The sequence below is a fragment of the Heloderma suspectum genome, chromosome 5 (genome assembly GCF_057233095.1).
Source record: "Heloderma suspectum isolate Gila_16-S chromosome 5, 16-S_ref, whole genome shotgun sequence".
NCBI classification, from domain to species: Eukaryota; Metazoa; Chordata; class Lepidosauria; order Squamata; family Helodermatidae; genus Heloderma; species Heloderma suspectum.
This window is the reverse complement of record NC_139462.1, coordinates 232,220,490-232,238,227: the sequence shown is the minus strand read 5'-3', so window position 1 is coordinate 232,238,227 and position 17,738 is coordinate 232,220,490. Positions and strand designations below refer to the sequence as shown.

General features: G+C 47.4%; 2 protein-coding genes across 9 annotated transcripts in view; one reads left to right on the top strand and one right to left on the bottom strand.

Annotated features, from left to right (window-relative positions):
* DHX30 (DExH-box helicase 30) overlaps positions 1–16,179 on the bottom strand; it is a 41,312-nt gene extending 25,133 nt beyond the window's left edge. The window contains exons 1-4 of one of the 2 annotated variants that reach the window (XM_084859620.1): positions 16,012–16,179; positions 10,484–10,538; positions 1,855–1,985; positions 157–267 (exon numbers count right to left, since the gene is read on the bottom strand). In XM_084859620.1, coding sequence (XP_084715746.1) covers positions 157–267; positions 1,855–1,985; positions 10,484–10,511 — 270 coding nt within the window. In that variant the 5' untranslated portion in view covers positions 10,512–10,538; positions 16,012–16,179. Of the gene's footprint in view, positions 1–156; positions 268–1,854; positions 1,986–5,172; positions 5,410–10,483; positions 10,539–16,011 lie in introns of those variants that run through there. The other variant, XM_084859619.1, reaches the window with a different exon arrangement.
* Positions 16,180–16,340: 161 nt separating this feature from the next.
* The window catches only part of LOC146345308 (KAT8 regulatory NSL complex subunit 1-like), an 81,729-nt gene continuing 80,331 nt past the window's right edge, over positions 16,341–17,738 (top strand). The window contains exons 1-3 of one of the 7 annotated variants that reach the window (XM_084859612.1): positions 16,341–16,374; positions 16,683–16,744; positions 17,191–17,270. The gene's annotated coding sequence lies outside the window, so the exon portion shown is untranslated. Of the gene's footprint in view, positions 16,920–17,190; positions 17,364–17,738 lie in introns of all 7 variants that reach the window. The other 6 variants (XM_084859616.1, XM_084859615.1, XM_084859611.1 and 3 more) reach the window with 6 other exon arrangements.

The following is a 17,738-nucleotide window of genomic DNA, read 5'->3' as shown; positions in this document are numbered from 1 at the left end:
CTAACAAGCCCACAAAGGCATCCTGTTACTTGTGTGCCCAGATTAAGAAGTCACTGAGAAAATAAAAGGAAAAACAGTCCATGAAGCTAGGCCTGAGCACACTGGAGGCTGTGGCTGCCCATCAACTGAGATGGGAAGTGTGAAGAAGGTGATCACCTTGAAGAGGTGGCAAGCAGCAGCTGCGGCCTGTCGTTCGGCATCGATCTTTTTGGTCCCGTAGCCTTCCACTTCCACATTCTTTGGCCACTTGATGAGCAGCGTGACTTTCTGCAGAGGGATAAGATGAGCAGGATGTCAGACACAGTGTATGCAACTTTGAACTCACCTTTTCCTTTTTTACGGAAGGCTCAGGATACCAGGTAAGGAGGGCTCCTCACCATATATAGCAACAACTCTCCTTTAGGGCTTATATTCATGTGGAGCTTATTCCTGGACCTGTTTTGCAGGCAAAGAAATGGAAAGACAGATAAAAGCTGCCTGCTTGCCTAAAGCTAAACATCCACAACAGAACAGAAACCCTTGGCCACCACTCCTATCAACTGGAGTACTGGTCCACTGCTGATCTGCCCCCGTCCTTTGGTTACCCTGCCTCTGGCTTCACCGCCTTCAGGACCATCTTCCCACTGAACGTTTCCAGTGCTATTTCCCTTTCTTGTTCTTCAGCCACATGTGAAGTTTCTTTCTCTGCCATCTTTCACTTCTCACACAGAAGCTGCACATCAACATTCTGAAAGCCAGGGTGAGCTATATCTGGTGTAGATCGAGTGCCAGACTAGGACAGAGGAGACCCAGGTTCAAATCCTCACTCAAGCCATGACGCTCATTGGGTGACTTTGGGCCAGTTGCTATCTCTCAGCCTAATCTATCTCACAGGGTTGTTGTGAAGATAAAATGGGGTATTATGCATGCTGAGGAAGGGCAACATAAACATGTAACAAATAAAATCTCTGTTATGACACTTATTGTGGTTGCAGAACCAAGAATTAGGTGTCAAAGTAAAGTACACTGTATGTAGATTTCCCCCAAAATAACACTATGAAAATCTGCCCCCCAAAAAAGAAAAAAGAAAAAAGAAAAGAAAAAGGGGAGGCGGTGGTCACAGACAGATTAAGTGAGTCAGAATGTCATGGATGTGAAAAGAAGAGCTGTAGAGAGTGTAGAAAGCAGCAGATAAAGAAAAACAGGGAATCTAGGGGGAAAAGTGGAGGAAAGAAGGAATCAGCAGGTGGTGGGAGAAGCAATGTGCTGAGAGAAGAAAGGGCAAAGGGGAGAGACTGAAGGGGTAAATGGTCGAGGTGGCAAGGAATCTACCCAAGGAAGAGATCAGAAGAAGCTACCTTCTCTCTCTCTCTCTCTACCTTCTCCCATCCAGGCCAGTGTTTTCTACACCACCCTTCTACAACTTGGTTGCCCCCCAGATGTACTGGACTGCAATTCCCACACTGGGAGTTAGCCATGCTGGCTGGGAATGATGGGAATTGCAATCCAACACTCCTGGAGGGCACCAGGTTGGGGAAGGCTGGTCTACGCTGACTGCCAGTAGCTCTCTGGGGTTTCCAGGCAGGGGGTTTTCTTAGCTCTTCCTGGAGATGGTGGGAATTGGACCTGGGGCCTTTTGCCTGCCAAGCCTATGCTCTGCTTCTGAGATACAGTCCTTACCCTCTCCACTCACCTCTCCACACCCTTTCCCACCAGCAGCATGAAGTCACTTCTGTCCCCCCTGCCCCATGTGAGATTTTCCCTATAGAATGATACCTATAGAACCACATCTCAAATCTATTAAAATTTGCCCCCCCCTCCCCCCGGGGTGGAGTGGGGACGACTGAAGGTCATGGGTCTTTCACCACAAGCTACCTTTTTCCGTGGCCCATTGGTATGGATATACACCAGCTTGTCTCTTGCATGGGAGATACCAAGGGCTCTTCCAATTACACTGTTGAGCAGATTTTTAGGCTGGGGAAATTCCTTCAGCAAATCTCTTGAATCTGAAAGAAAAGAGCAGAAGAAATTAAACTCCTGTCAGTTTCAGTGGCATTTCACAGAATGAAACATGCAGTGCATCTAGCATCCACCCAAGGTCAGCCCCATCCCAATTTAGCGGAGGGCAGAATACATAAAATGTAAATGACTTCCCCTTAGGTTACCAGGAAACAGGCGTCCTACCATGATTCCCACAACTAACTGCCCCTATGGGGCGCTACTTAACGAAATTCCTGGCTGTACAATGCATGGTGAGCTTTCTATGTGCGAGGCACGTTATATCAAGTGGTCCTCTCATTCGGGAAGTGCGCTTGCTCAGTTCACCTTTCACATGCATTTCTACTGAGGACTCCACAAAAACACCTTAAATGTTTTCACACAAGAGATCACCAGAAACCTTTTCTAGGTCGCAGAGATGCATTCCTTGGAAAGAGACACACATCTCTCCCCCCTGCCCCACTATTGCAATAACTAGATTTGAGAACCAAGTGAAAGTGAAAGTAACTCACCTACTTGCATTGTCCTATCTAAGAGGAAAGCAAGAAGGAAAAGATCCAGAATAAAAAAAGATTACTGAGAAAACAGTTGAAGTTTAAAGAGATGAATGTAGCCACCGGGGTACCTTCAATACCAGCCCCATCAATCCCATGAATACAACATACAATCATTTAGGACCACTACAAAGAGCTGCAACACTCCCCAGTGATGCTGCATACTTTTAGTTAATTTATATCCCACCTTTTGGCCTACATCAGACCCTCAAGGAAGTGCCCAACAGAAAACCAATGCAATAACATTTCAGCATACAACAGTGACCAATTAAAACTGGAAGACAATAAAACCCAGCAAAATAAACCCTGCAGCAGGCTGCTCAGATTAACAAAGGCCTTTTCAAATTAAAATCTTTACCGATCATCAAAAGCCAACAGTGAATGGTCCTTCTGGGCCTCCATAATAAGGAACACCCAGGGGATGGGCAGCAAGTCAGCAACACTGAGAAAACCCATGTTTCTTGAAGCCACCGGCCTAGCCTCTGAAGGACAAGGCTTTCAGAGTGGAGTCTCAGGAGACACATTCATATACAATATCATATCACAGCCTTTTACTGTGCTCTATGGCAGAACAACCGTCTTCCACTGATTCCTTATTCATTGAGCAGAATGCTCCATTTATTTGTTGAAAAAGGTGGGGACATCAAACCTTCTTCTATGCCTTAAGCAACTTGACTGTAAGTGCAACAGGGTGTGGATAAAGGGCCAGACCTCTTTACCCAAACATAGAGATCTTGCATAGGCAGCCTGAGATGCCAAAGAACCATGGATGGGGATTGTTCACATCCATGCTGAATGATGGTGGGTGGAAAATGGGATTTACCAGAAGTACTCTTATCAAATAAATTCAAGTTAAACCCTTAATTATCTTGCAATGTGTAAAAGGCATTTCAGATTAAAGAGAGAGAGGAAGTGTTTAATACTAAATGGGTCAGCACAAGGTATGAACCTACAACAGACAGCACATCCACTAACTTATTTACATTCAAATCTCAAGACAGTCATGCATTGTTCAGATGTATCCATTGTTTAACAAATATATAGACACCGCCCTTTAATAAGTATTGCCAGTGCAGTTCACAAGTGCTCTTCTGTCTAGGATCACATATAAATATTTTATTCTAGTAAATGTATTTGCTGAAAGAAACAGTTACAGTTGTAGACCACGGGTGGGGAACTTGTGGCCCTCCCCAGATGCAGACCAAAAAGCCAAGACTGCTGGGGTGCTGAAGAATGCAGTGCTTTCAGAATCTAGACCAGCCCACCCCAACTTGGTGTCCTCTGGATGTGTTGGGACTAAACTCCCAGCATTCTCCACCCCAAAATATCCCAATTGGGGGGGGAATCACCCCCCAGCACCCCTCATTCACTAAGGTCCCACACCCTTCTATGTAGCATTTTCAGGGGGCTGGAGGGGCTGCCATGGGGATGAGGGGGCAGTGGCAAAATCTACTTCCCCCAGCCCATTTGCACATGCCTAAATTTGGTTCCAAGCCCTTATATAAAACTATTAGAGCAACCAGTCTGATTCAGTACAAGGCATATGTGTTCAGTTTCACTTCCTGGAGTGCATCCAACATTATTACCACAGTAAAGAGAATCCTCCACTTTTAAACTACGCTAACAAGCAGCAATTAAATAAAACAAAGCACAAGAAATCTATATAAAGCATCTTGCAGCTAGAGCCAAGCAAAACTAAGAGCTTCTGGGGTTTTATACTAGTTAATTGTCCTTTAGTAGACATGATCTCTTTCTTAAACATTAACTCAGTGGTTACAACTTGGGCTAGTGAACAAACTAAAAGCTGTTCCAAAAAGTCATTTAGCATATTAGGTAAAATATATACGACTCCTACCAGAAACGCTTGGAGAAAATCAGTCATTGTTGTAAGTGATAATAGAGGGGAGAGAAAAGGGCCCTTTAGTTGCAGTACTATTGTTCCACCAATGTATTATTATTATTATTATTAATTTGTACACCACCCCATAGCAGAAGCTCTCTGGGTGGTTTACAAAGATTAGGCACAGACGGACTGCACATATATAGATGTGAACGGCGATGATTACACGTAGCTCTTCTCACACAAGAACTGACTGCTGTTAGACGGTTTTCCTGGTGCCTTTACGTAACATTTTTAGGTGGTGGCTTTATTGTTACTGCTTTTTTGTGAAAAGACTTGAGCGCTCTCTGGGTCAAGAAAGGTGTTCTAGAAGATTTTAAATGAAAGCACCCCCTAGGGAAACCGAACGTCACCTTCGGGGGGCAGGGCCGCTGGCTCAGCGCCATCCCCGGGGCCTAGGAGGGAAGCATGGCAAGCCAGCACACGCGGTGCGAGCCGACTTCTCGCGGCCCGGCTCAAGCGCGACGGAGCCGCGCTGACCTTGATCGCTGGCTCACATGAGGCCCTCCGCGTGCTAGCCTGCTGCACGGGCTGCGGATGGGGGAATCTAGCCCACACGCGGGGGCGCGAGGAAGAGAGGCTCGCCGCCCCCGCGGCATCGCCTTGCCAACTCCCCCCCTTAAGGGATGCATCTCTCCCAGGCGCGCAATAACCGCCCTCCGACCCAAGCCGGCCCTTCCCCTCCCAGCATCTCCATCTTGCCCCCGCCCACCTCTCGAGACCGAGGGAGAAGCGGCTCACCCTGACAGCCCATCGCGCCGTCGCTGTCGCCTTCGCCGTCCTCCGGCTGCTGCTGCGCCCCAGCGACGCGCTCGCACAGGCCTCTCCGCCACGAGCCGCTCAGCCGGGGATGCGCCCGGCACAGCGGCCCGGCCGCGCCTTTCAGCAGCAACGCCTGCAAGAGCCGGCTGGGCGCCGCCATCTTGGGAGGAGACTAGCGCCGCCGGCTGCCGGAGCAGACAAGCGAGGCACGAGGAGCGTCACGCACGCTCACAGGGGCGCCGGCGGCTAGCGCGCCGCCTAGCGGGCGCCCGTAGGAGCTGCACAGAGCCCTTTTAACAGACGGCGGAGACCAGCCAGCCGAGCGGCCGCCGTTCCGCACGGCAGAAGTCTCTACGGCAGGGGCAGGCAACCTGGTGCCCTCCAGGTTATTGCACTACAGCTCCCTGCGTTCCTGACCATTGGGCATGCTGGATGGGGCTCTTGGGAGCTGAAGTCCAAAGCCCCTGGAGGGCGCCAGGTTGGGGAAGGCTGCTCCATGGAGCCGGCAACAACAAGCCAGCTGAGGTTCAAGAGTCTAGATGGCTGGTGCTCTGCTGGGCCGATATGGCTGGAGCCACAGGAACAAATATACATATAACAGCTCGTAGGTCAGCCACCACCAGTTCCGCAAACAGTTCTTCTGCCCAGGGCTATACCAGCCCAGCACTCTCCGGCTGTGTAAGACTACAGTTCCCAGTATCTCCCAGCTGAATGGGGTGCTGGGAGTTGTAGTCCAACACATCTGGACGGCAACAAGTTGGGGAAGGCTGGCCTACATGGATTTTTTTATTAGCAGCCTTCTACAGTGCTGCTTTGTTGCAAAACTTGCCAGGCAGACTGCGAATGCCACTTCTTTGCTTCAAGCAGCAATGCTGTTCTGTTCCGCTGGCCATTGTGCCTCATCCAGAATGCTTCTCTGCTAGAGCAGAGCTTGCTAGGATTGGGTCATAAGTTATTACTTAGTTTTACACAGATAATCCACCCTTCATGGGAGAAATACAAACACAGTTAAGAGCAGCTCCTGAGAGGTATGGAGGCATTAATAGGTCACAGTCCAACTGGACTTACCTATAGTCTCTCCATCAACTGGTAATGAAGGTAAAAAGTTGCTTATAAGGAAGCCAGGTTGAACAAAGTCTCTTCTGACACATAATACTTCTTACAATATCTAAGGGTAGATTGCTATTATCCAAGGACAGAGGCCTCCTGCCTTCACAGTTTCTGTTATTTGTCAAGCTGATAGCGTTAAGTACCGCACTGCACCTACATAAAGAACTCCATTGATGTAGATGTAACGATGCACACATATGGATCATAAGTTCCACCCCAGTGTGAGAAGCCTATGCACAGCGTGCAGGATATGATTGTGACTACAATGCACAGATTGGATTGTACCTACACTCTTGCATTGGGGCAAGGTTGTGCTATGGCTCATGACATGATAGCCACAGCACTATTTCCACATGAAGGGTGAACCAATACACACCATGCTGTCAACAGGGAAACAAACTGGAGTACTCATGGGTGGTTGAACACTTGGTGTTGGGGAGCAATGTTGAAAGAGCACAAAGCACTAAGTACAAAGGGAAGTGTTCTCATGACACAACATCTGCACATTTTCAGATTCCCTACAGAAGGGGTATAGAATCTTTCAGTCAGCACTGCATTTCGAAGAAGCGTTCAGGGGACATATTCCAGAGTGGGCGGGGCCAAAGTCAAAGGGGGGGGGAAATACCAAAAATAGCACATTTTTTAGCTTAAAGATGTTACTGTCAATAACTAAGCCTTAGGGGAGGCATTTCAACCTTTTAGAATGGGGAAAAAACTGCACCAAACCCAGGAGAACAACATATGATTGATGGTTGAAGGAAAAGGGTGGAGCCAGGGGAAGTAGATGTGGACATCTGGGGAACCCTGGAGGGCTGGGGAACCCCAGGAGGGCTGAATTTGGTCCCTGGCCCTGAGGTTCTGCACCCTTGCCCTACCGGAGCTCTGCTCCAGGCCAAAAGGAACACCAATGTTGTAGCTGAGGAAAATGGGTGCAGGGACACGCCACCTCGCTCCTAACCACACAGGGAAGTACGGGAGGGAGCAGCTGCCCGATTGCCTACTCTCCCCCCCTGTTGATATGACAGATGGGCACAGCCATTTGACTCCTTTGTTTTTATATCCTCTCACATGAGGACAAGTCCAATCTCAGATTGGCAGGTGCAGCAGCCTTCATCAAAGTTATTTGCTGTTCCACCATTGAGCAGGTAGTAACAGCAAAAACAAAAAAGCAACTCCAGGGCAAGTAACAACAGAGCCCTTGAGGAACCCCATGGAGGCAAACAGAGGAAAAGTCTATGTAAGATCCCTCCACTGGCACAGGGGAAAATGGAGAGCACAGGACGCCACAGGACAAGACATCAAGCACTCCATCTATAGACACAGCTGGCTGGACACTTACCTCTTCCTTGCCAGGGGAAAGGCAGCAGAGCAGCCCAGGATTGAAGACCAATTCCAAGGCAACAAGCACCATGGAAAGGTGAACTATTGTCATCCAACCCATTCACAGCCAATCCACCCACCCTCTGAAAGACAACAAGCCACTTGGTGCATAGATTGGACCAGGTGAACAGACAGTGGTGTCCCTCTTTCCATGGCAGCTGAGAGCATAAGTGCCTGCCTTGTGTTCCCAGTGGGATACTCTCCCAATAGAATACCTGAGCTTAAGGAAACAGGAAAAGTAGGGCTCAATATGTTCCCAGCATGTGATCACCCACAAATAAAGATAACTGGGCAGGCCCCAACAACCAGAAGAGATGGCTGGTGTATGGTCACTGGCAATGGTTGGAGAAATATGTCAATGCAAGTAATGCAAGACTCATATTGCTGCATGTTAACTGGTGCCTGTCTTCTGTGGTTGCTAGGAGTGTTGCCCAGGTGTGCCATCAAGGCTGGTGGAACAGCTGCACAGTTAAAATGGAACCTGTACAGGTGTTTTACTGTGTGTTTGACCGGCTGCTCTTGCTACTGTTTTGGGGTGACATGGCTGGTTTGTATGTTCTTGCTGCTAATGACAAACAAAACAAGGTACTTTTCTGCTTATCCCAAGTCATCGTTAGGGCTGCTCAAACACCATAAACAGGCACTTTGGTGTCAGCACAAACTACCAAACGACAAGTCTTTTCTCCCAGCCTAACTTGTGAAGGAAGGGCTAGAGGTGCAGGAGTGAAATACATGATCAAAACTGCCAAAAGGAGGTGGTTGCTGAGGGGGAAGAGACTGTGGGTCTCTGTCCCCAAGGGCAGCCATTTGGAAGGAGAGTGCAAAGAGTGAGGCTGAAGTACAGGAAGTGGAAACTGTGGGGTAAGAGGGATGTGGGAAATTTGGTATATAAGGGAGAGAAACAATGAACCAAGGAGAGGGGTAGGCTTTGGGCATGGGATGATTCAGCAGTCAGGATCCACCAGTTAAGGGGAAGGATGGGCCACTACATTTTTTACTGTATTTCTATAGCTACTCTAGAGAAAAAGGAACCAGGTATGTAGAACACAACTATGAGAAGAGCAGCAGCTAGAATCACATCTCTGACAGGAGAGAAGGAAAGAGTGGGAGAACAGTAATGCAGAACTAAAGGGTAAGAGTGAGAATGGACAACCATCTACATATGAGGATGACTAGTGGTTTGTCACGGAAAGCTATATAAAAAGCTTTCAGCGCTGATCACGCAATGTGTCGGAAAGATGCCAAAAGTCAATGTTCTTCTCGTCTGAAGTCACAGAACTTTTTATTAAGCAATGTAAAGCATTTAACAGCATTGAATTACTACATTTTGTCCTAGAGCCCAGCAGGTCAGGCTGAAGGCACTACTGGCCACTCTCATCTCACAGGGGGCAGAACCAGCACTGATCGGGCCCTGCTGAGGCAGACAGGAGGGCAACCACTACGTTCCTCTCCAGTCACAGCACCACCGTGGGATCCATGACAAACCACTAGCCTCATTATGAGAACTCCTGCTCTGCTTTGGCTCTCTGCCCACCATCTGGATTTAAGTTTTCAGATTCTGCAGTTGCAGTTGATTCAGCCATTGTCATCCTCATCAGACCAACTCACTTGGCAAGTGTGCCAAACAGGTGTTTAGGAAAATAATCCTTGAATGCCTTGTGCTTGGTGCTGAGAATCTGTAGTGTCTTTTATGTCAAAAGGCTGCAAAGGTGATACGGGACTTCATTGAGCAGACACAGTAGTGGCTCCCTCCTCATTCCTCTTGTAGCCCCAACCAGGAATTCTTTATTCCTGCTCAAGTGCCTCATTTTAAGATCAACAGCAGGAGCTCAGGAGGAGCAACAAGGATGACTGATGGCTGGCGTGAATAGTGTAGAGAACTATGGATGAGCTAAATGAAGAGTTTGGTTAAGCAAACAAGGGAAAGAGACAACATGATAGATGAGAACATGCTGTAAAGAGGTCAACACCAAGGACAGCAGTCTCACTAAGTTGGCACAAAGCAGTACAACTAAGAGCAAAGGATAGGTTATAAAAGGGAACCTTTCTGGCTATTTCAAATTAGGTGAAAAAACAAACAGGGTGCAATCCTATGCATGTTTAGAAAAAAGTCCTACAACTCCCATTATCCCTCCAGCCAGCCAGCCGTGCTGGGAATTGTTGGACTTTTTTTCTGTCTAAACATGCATAGGATTGCACCCTTGAGCTAGTTTGGCAAAACAATGTAAAGGCTAGCATGGAAAGAGAATTGGACTTGCAATGTACGTCAGGAGTTTTATATAAGTCCTGGGAGAATGCCACTTGGATCTTTGCAGGGAGGAAGTGAGCCAACACCAGCATAGCTACTGAAAGTCTACAAAGAGAACCTTTGACATTATTAAAATGAGCACAGATACATGTTTTCAGATAGTTTTAGTAATGATCATTTTGTTGAATGGTGCCTTGACTGAACATCTGAAAAACACTTCTGGGATCATGGACCAATGGATACTAGGCATGAGATAATTTTCAACTCAACAGGTGACCCACAACTTCTCTTTCCTAACCCACTGGTCCCTTTCTATTTTCAGATAGCACATTTGAAAAACTACCAGTCCATGTTAGCAAGCACAGTATGAGACACTGGAACCAATGCTGCGAGAGCATGCCTGGCTTTCATTCAATGCCACACTGGGAGGCTCAAGTCTCATGAAGGGCTGGATTGATTGGAGAGAGACCAAGTTCTAGAGCTTTTTGATCAACTGGCCAGAGGTAGTGGCCCCCCACAGCCCCCTCCCACTGCAGTCAGTCAGTTTCTTACCTCTTCTACATGAATTCAGGGAGAACATCTCTAACAGAGCAAAATGGGCCAGATCCTGGAAAAACAAGAGGGTGAGGAGACAGGAAGTAAAATACCTCAAGAAGATCCTTACCAGGTTTTTTTAATCAATCCTCCAAGCAGGACTTTTATATAACTCTTATTTTGTGAGACACATATGAAGCCAAATGGCTTGTGGTTACATTCCTATTAGAAGTGCAGCCAAACTTCTTGGCTGGAGTCAGGCAGCTTCATTTTTATCCATTTTCCGCGAGGACATGTTTCTACCAGTCTTATAAAAATCACAGGACTGAAACACTATTTTATCTCCACAAATTCATCCCAATTACTGGAAGATTTGAGTGCCATTTTTTGGTAGAAAAGTGGGGTACAAATCAAATCAATAAATAATAACCCCCCTCAGCCCTCACTGAACATCACGAGTTTCCCAATAACAGCTTCATTCAAATTAGAAGCAGTTACTGGGTCCTTCTGCAAAGTACATGTAACATTTGACGTCTTTACTTTAGCTCTCACAACATGGAAAGAAGCATACACTCTCACTTGTACATGCCTCACCTTTGAAATAAAGATCTGCACAATTGATGAATGTTTCCCTTCATGTCCAGTGGGAGGAAGAGACATGGACCCTGCTGCTCATTTGCTTTCCAAGCTGCTTTTTGGTCCAGTTGTAGTCAAAAGACAAAAACCAAACTACCACGTGGTTTTATGTCTTCTGGCTACTAAGAGCCTGGGCTGTGCAGATCTACAATCCGTTTGCATAAAGGCTCCACATTTTAAGAACAAGTAGCAAAAGCCTGAGGAAAAGAATCCTTGGACGAGGAACGTGGTCCAATAGTTGGACCTGGTAGAACTGCTTCTACCTCCCAGTTTCCTTTGACTGAGACCCGCCAAAATTGGAAGCAAAACAAGACATTTTATTTAATCAAGTCTTTAACCTTTAAAAACCATGGGGCAGGGTGGGTGGAGACTTATACATACATGCATACATGTATTTCAAAGATGTCAATCATATCTGCCTAGTATCTAGGGCCACATTGATTGCAGTGGTATTTAGTTGGCATTCACAAATATATTTTAAAATACAAAAACATGCTAAAGCCTTTGTACCCCACACTACATTCAATGTTGGGGACCATTGTCTATCACCCGATTCATGCAGCTGCTATTATCAGTAACTTATTTGGAAAGACAGAAGATAAATTTATAATATTACTACCATTTTTGGAAGGTTTTTACCTTGAGATGTAAAGGGGTCATTAGTTTTTGCAATAGGAACCTGAGAGTGACCAAAGGCTGCCCACCAAGTACAAAAGAAAGCATCTCCCCAGGGTGTTAGTAGCTCTCCTCTGCTTCCTTTGTTTAACAAATATTATGTATATTTTGAATTAATAGGTTTCTGGCTGTTTTAAAATAGTTTTGTTCTCTTCAGATCCTTGACTACATACTTCTGCTTTTTGTTTTATTGTACTAATCTTCCTCCTCTTTTAAGAAACCAGACACAACTGATTTCTGGGACAGGACATAAGGCAGCCTCCTCCAACCTGGCACCTTCCAGATGTGTTGGACTACAGCTCGCATCAGCCATGACCATTGGCTGTGGATGATAAGAGTTGTAGTCTGACACATCTGGAGGGCACCAGGTTGGGGAAGGATGACATATGGCATATTAGATTAGGAGAGGCACAGTACCATGTTCTGAAATGGATTAGAACCATATGAAGCTGTCTGATCCCAAGTCTACTTTGACAGGCATAAGTGGTATTTCCAGCTTGGTTTTGACACGGGGGCACAATATTTTAAGTCTACTTTGACAGGCAAAAGCTCTCAAATAGAGGGTGGTCTTTCTCAACCATAGAACCACAGGTTCTTCTAGCAGGAAACGTATCATGTTGCACACTTAAGGGGAAAGTAACACATTACATCAAATGTGTAGTTTGACAATGCAAACTAATTTTTAAAGCTTGAAATAGCAGCAGGGGTGGGGTAACCCTACACACACACACTCACCATGGTACTGATGAAAATCACTTGCCTCCCCGGCTGGTATTTGGTGCCAAAGGAAGCTTTCCTCCTGTGCCAAATAGCAGGTTTGGAGATAGGGAGATCAGGAACGGAGTGCAGGGAAAGGGTTAAACCTAGCACACACACCCCACATGCTGTGGCCCTGATCCTGATCCCTCCCCAGCTGCTATTTAACTTATGCATTGCAAAACTAAGCCATCAAGTAGTTTGGCTCTAAGCAGAAGTATGTAGGTTATTAGGATTAATGAAGATTCAATAGAATCAAAGGGGCTGAAAAGCCATATGATATTTCTCAGAGCCATTCTGAACCCTTATAACAATGTATAACCTGCAGGGATCCCAAGAGACCAGGAAAAGGACCACACTGGCCTGTGCCTGTACTTTTAGCTGCAGCTTGATCTGGATGAGATCAGCTGATTAAGCTTTCCAGGACATGGAGATAGACATGGCCACCTGCTAATGCCTGCACATCCATCTGTGATCAAAGGCACAGGAACAGAGGCCAATAAAGGAGCTAGCATCCCTAATTACAGGCTAAGGCAAGCATGGGCAACACTTAACCTAGTCATCTTTGGTAACCACCCAAGGGTGGCTTGTGTAGAGGCCAATTCAGAGTCCATGGACACAATGCTCACAGAAAAGATGCATTTCTCAGGATCACCATAGTCAGTGTGATCTGAGACAAAGAAAGACACAGTTCCAGTGCCTTTGTGTAGATGAGTTTTGGCAGGTGACACTTGTCAGGCAGGGAAGAAACTGCACCAGCTGCAATGACCTTTCCTGTGCCATCCTGAAAGTCTTTCTCCCCTTTTGCCATTTATTGCAAACCCACTCCAAAGCTCATATAGAGTCAAGATCCCAAATCCCCAGGAGGGCACACTGGCTGCCTGAAAGCAACTGCTGCCCAAGACCCCTGCAATAAACACCCTGAACAGCACTGAGCCAGCTGTTCCAGAGTTCCTCCATCACAGCTACTCCAGCTGAAGTAAGGGGTTACTACATCTTTTTCTACCAATAATTGGTACAGAACAGCCGGCTAGTGCTGGTAATTGTGAGCTAAGATTGGGGCTGATTATTGAAACCAGATTAAAATCTCTGCTGAACCCCAGGGAGCACAGTGTGGCCTTTGGCAAGTCACTGCAAATCTTAGCCTAACCTATTTCAGAGTTGTTGTGAAGATGCCTGTTTAGGCTCCATGTCAGGGAGTTTGGCACAACTCCAGAGCTAGGCTATCTTCATTGGTCTGATGAGTCAAGAACTGAGCTCTGGCAGTAAACTTTTTCTGTGGTTAGACTTCAATGCCCAATCCATTTCTGCTGCGTTTATTATAACCCAAGAGGTGTAAGGCAACTAATGCTGCCAACTTGAGCTCTCCTGCAACTTTTTGTTTCAACAACAACAGAAAGAACTGCTTCTGGAGCTCTTGACTGCCTGGCAGTTAACAGTTTATACTACACAAAGTGCACCGAAGACCCAAGAAATCAATGGGCTTAAGAATACCTAACTGTGCTCAGGATCAGGCACAATAACAGTTTCAATCTGTTCTTGCTCTCTTTCATCCTGAAGAACTCCCTAATCAGTTCACAGGTAAACTTATAATCTCCCAGCCTATGTTTCTCTTCCAACCCCCTCACCATGATGATAAACACTTGGGGCCACTCCCTGCAATCTTGCAAAGCAGCAACAAGAGTTTTACTATACACTATACAATAAATATTGTATGAATGAATGAATAAATACAATTACTATACAATAAATATAAATACACAGATAATGTCCAAAATACAGACTTTTAACATCCACACTAGAAGTCTCCTTATTCAGACCAGTAGGGTAATGTCATTCTAAGTCCAGAGGAATACTTTACAGTCCTGGGATTGCTGGCTACCAAACATGTACATACAGTGCAGATTTTGTCACGCATAACTATATTTCTTATCAGAGACGTTCCTACCAAACCAACCTTTATCAAGGAAGCATCCAGGTATTGTACTAACTGGTGCTTCCTGCACTTAGAAGCATGTATTTAACAAGCAATGTTAATAAAGCACATACAATTAAGAGATTTCCCCCTTAGGGATACCCCAGTATTTTTCATCTTAGGGCTTGCAGCTTTCACTGCAGTGCTAAAACAAGACTTTTACAGCCTGTAACCCAGTCCCCAGCATTTACTCCCTGATTCCATGAGCCTGAATCCCCATCCTGTTTCATTATCATCACACAGGATTTTTACCTACATGCGACCTGATGTGCCATTTCCTGTTAGCTGTTTACCTGCTCCTAACTACAGAAAACACAACAGCTTGTGAGCATCCAGAGACATCTGGCTGAAAAATGAATGATGCCCCAGAAGATAGGCTTGAATTTGACCCACCATGGCACATCTCAGGCTAGGGGTGGGCAACTTGTAGCCATTCCAATATTTTGGCCTACAACTTCCATCAGCTCTAGCCAGTATAGCCAATGGTGAGGGATGATGAGAATTATAGGCCAAAACATATGGGGAGCCACAAGCTGCCCACCCCTGTCTTAGGCTCTTCACAGCCCCTTCAGCTGAGGCTCCTACCAAACCAGCCTTTGCCCAGCTGCTCACCTCCATCCCTGCCCCTAATTCCCCTCCACGCCTCTTTCCAACAGCAACTCTCAGCATAACCTTCCACCGCTGCTGCTCATTGTATCTCACAGTATCCTTCCTCATCACCATCCTGTACTCATTGCCTCTTTCTCTCTGCCCCTCATATCTCCCCTTTATTAACTTGCTACCATGTCCAGCTGTTGCTGCCTTCATCTGGATCACCACCCCCAGGCCCCAGATCTCAGATGCACAGTTCTTCCCATCACCCTGTGAAAACACCAGCACCTTCTCCCCCTGCCCTGCCTTCGCTATAGTGCTTGCACCCCTACGCCCCTCCTCAACCGGCGCCTCCTCCCATCCTTCCTCCTCGCCCATCAGGTGGCCCCCCAGGATGGCTACCGCTCTCAAGATGAGGGCTTCACCCCCTTCTGCCACTCCCCCCCACCCCTCCAACCTCAGTCTCCCTTCGGATTCTCTCGTGCGAGCCCCACAAAGCTCTGCTCCCCCCCACATCGCCATGCCTCCACCCTGCCTCCCCCACCATCCCCCACATAAGCCCCCATCTGCTTTCTCTCAGCGTCGCACATGACGCCCCCCGCCCCCACCCTCTCACCAGATGGCCCCCACTCTCCTCGCTCATTGTCAAGCCCCCCTCCCCACCACTGCGACCTGGCCCCATTCAATCCCTCCGCCTATTTCGCCCCAGTCTCAACCCGCTCCCGCATTCCCCCCTTGCTCCCGCCCCCTCCTCCCAGCCAAGCCTCCCAGCCGCCGCGGCAGCGGGGCGGCGGGGGGGCAGAGATGGGGGCGGCGGCTCTGAGCGCCCCCTTCTCCTCCCCCCGCCCCGTTTCGCGGACCGAGCCCAGCAGGAGCGCGCGCCTATTCCCCCTCCCTCTGGGCGACCACCGACCTCCTTCCCACCACAGGTCTTCTCCGCTCGCGGCGGCGGCCGTAATGAGGGACAAGGAGGGACGGCGGGTGGCTGCTCACAGACCGGCCGGTCCGCTCGTTTCCCTCTCCGCTGCCGACACTACAACTCCCAGCAGGCACCACAGCGAGAGCAACTTCCGGTCCATCTACGCAAACGGAAGTGAGGTGAACAAGAACTCTCAGCCGGGAGGGGAAGCGGGCGAGAGGGAGGCGGGGCTTGTCTCTCTCCAAGGCAACGGATCACGCCAATGGGAGGCGGAGGGGGCGGGGCGGCGGAAGGGTGATGGGCAGGCCCAACCGCCCTCCCGCGAGGGGGAAGGGAAGGAGCGCGGTGTCGCCGCCGGTGAGTGAACGCGGGCCCTCGGGGTCGCCAGAGGCTCTTGACCCCCTCAATTGCCTCCCGTCCAACACCGGCCAAAGGCTTTACCTGTTGGGCTGTCACCTCCCTTCCCTTTTCTCAGCCGCATGGCAGGCAGAAATGCAGCAGGTGAAGTTTTCCCTCTGTCAGGAAAAGCTTCTCTTGCTGGGTGTCTGCAAGCCCACCTCCTGTGGAAGTTTTGAAAAAAAACCCAATTTATTTATTTAAAGATAATTTATTTAATGATATTTATGAATTGCTTATGTGGAAGTAAACTTGTAATCGATGTACAGAGAAACCCACAAGACGACTTCAGAGGGCAAGATCACTTTCCTGGGAAAGCCTGTTGGAAAAGGTGTGTTTTCACTAGGTGCTAAAAATCCAGAAGGGTCAATTCCTGGCTAATTATAGTGACAGCAAGTTCCAGAGACTGGGCACTACAATACTAAAGGGCCTATTCCGGGCCATGATGGACCAAACCTCTGAAATCTTGGGCATCCCCAGGAGGGGATCTGATGATACCTATCAAGGTAGTATTATCATCATCATCCATTCATTATCATCAGCATGTTATACTCAGTAATCTATACTCTCATACCTGATTTTTAGGTGGCAACTGAAAATCTTTTTATTCAGCCAAGCATTTTACATAATTTTAATATAATCTACACTGTTGTTCCTTCTGTTGGTTAGTTTATATTGTATTGCTTAATTCTTAAATGTGGTAAGCCACCATTAGAGTCTGCATAATGGACTAAATAAATGTTTTCAACAAATGCATTGCCACTTGTTCCTTCTTAGGTGGAGCCTGGCAGAGATTCAACAAGTGCAGCTTTCCCACATCACCTTCCTCAACCTGGCTGTGTCCATGGCTGGCTGAGGTATGCTAGGAGTTGAGGTCCAGCTCATCCAGAGGGCATCAGGTTGGGGGAGGCTGCTCTACTGACTATCTACTTGTCATGTACCTATTGAAGGTAAAGTGTGTTGAGAAAAATCAGGTGGTGACCCTTTGCATAGGTTAATTCTGAACCCCAGTGAGTGAGAGGGAGCCCCTAAGCAAAGCTGATATGTAGGGTTGCCATGTATCTTTTTGGCCCTGCTCCTGTTCCTTTCGCCACAGCCTGCCAGATGGAAATTTAGCAAGTGAAGCTTTTTCTCAGATGGAGATAAGTTCTTTTGGCAGGCTGCTCTAAAAGGCACAGGAACAGGGTCAGTAGAATACATGGCAACCCTACTAGGTATCCCCAAAACAGAGTTGTCTGGTCACAAGTAGTAGCCATAAATCTAATTCCGGCAACTAGCAGAGAAGGTCTCTTAGTATACTCCACCAGAGGAATAATGTGTCTTTT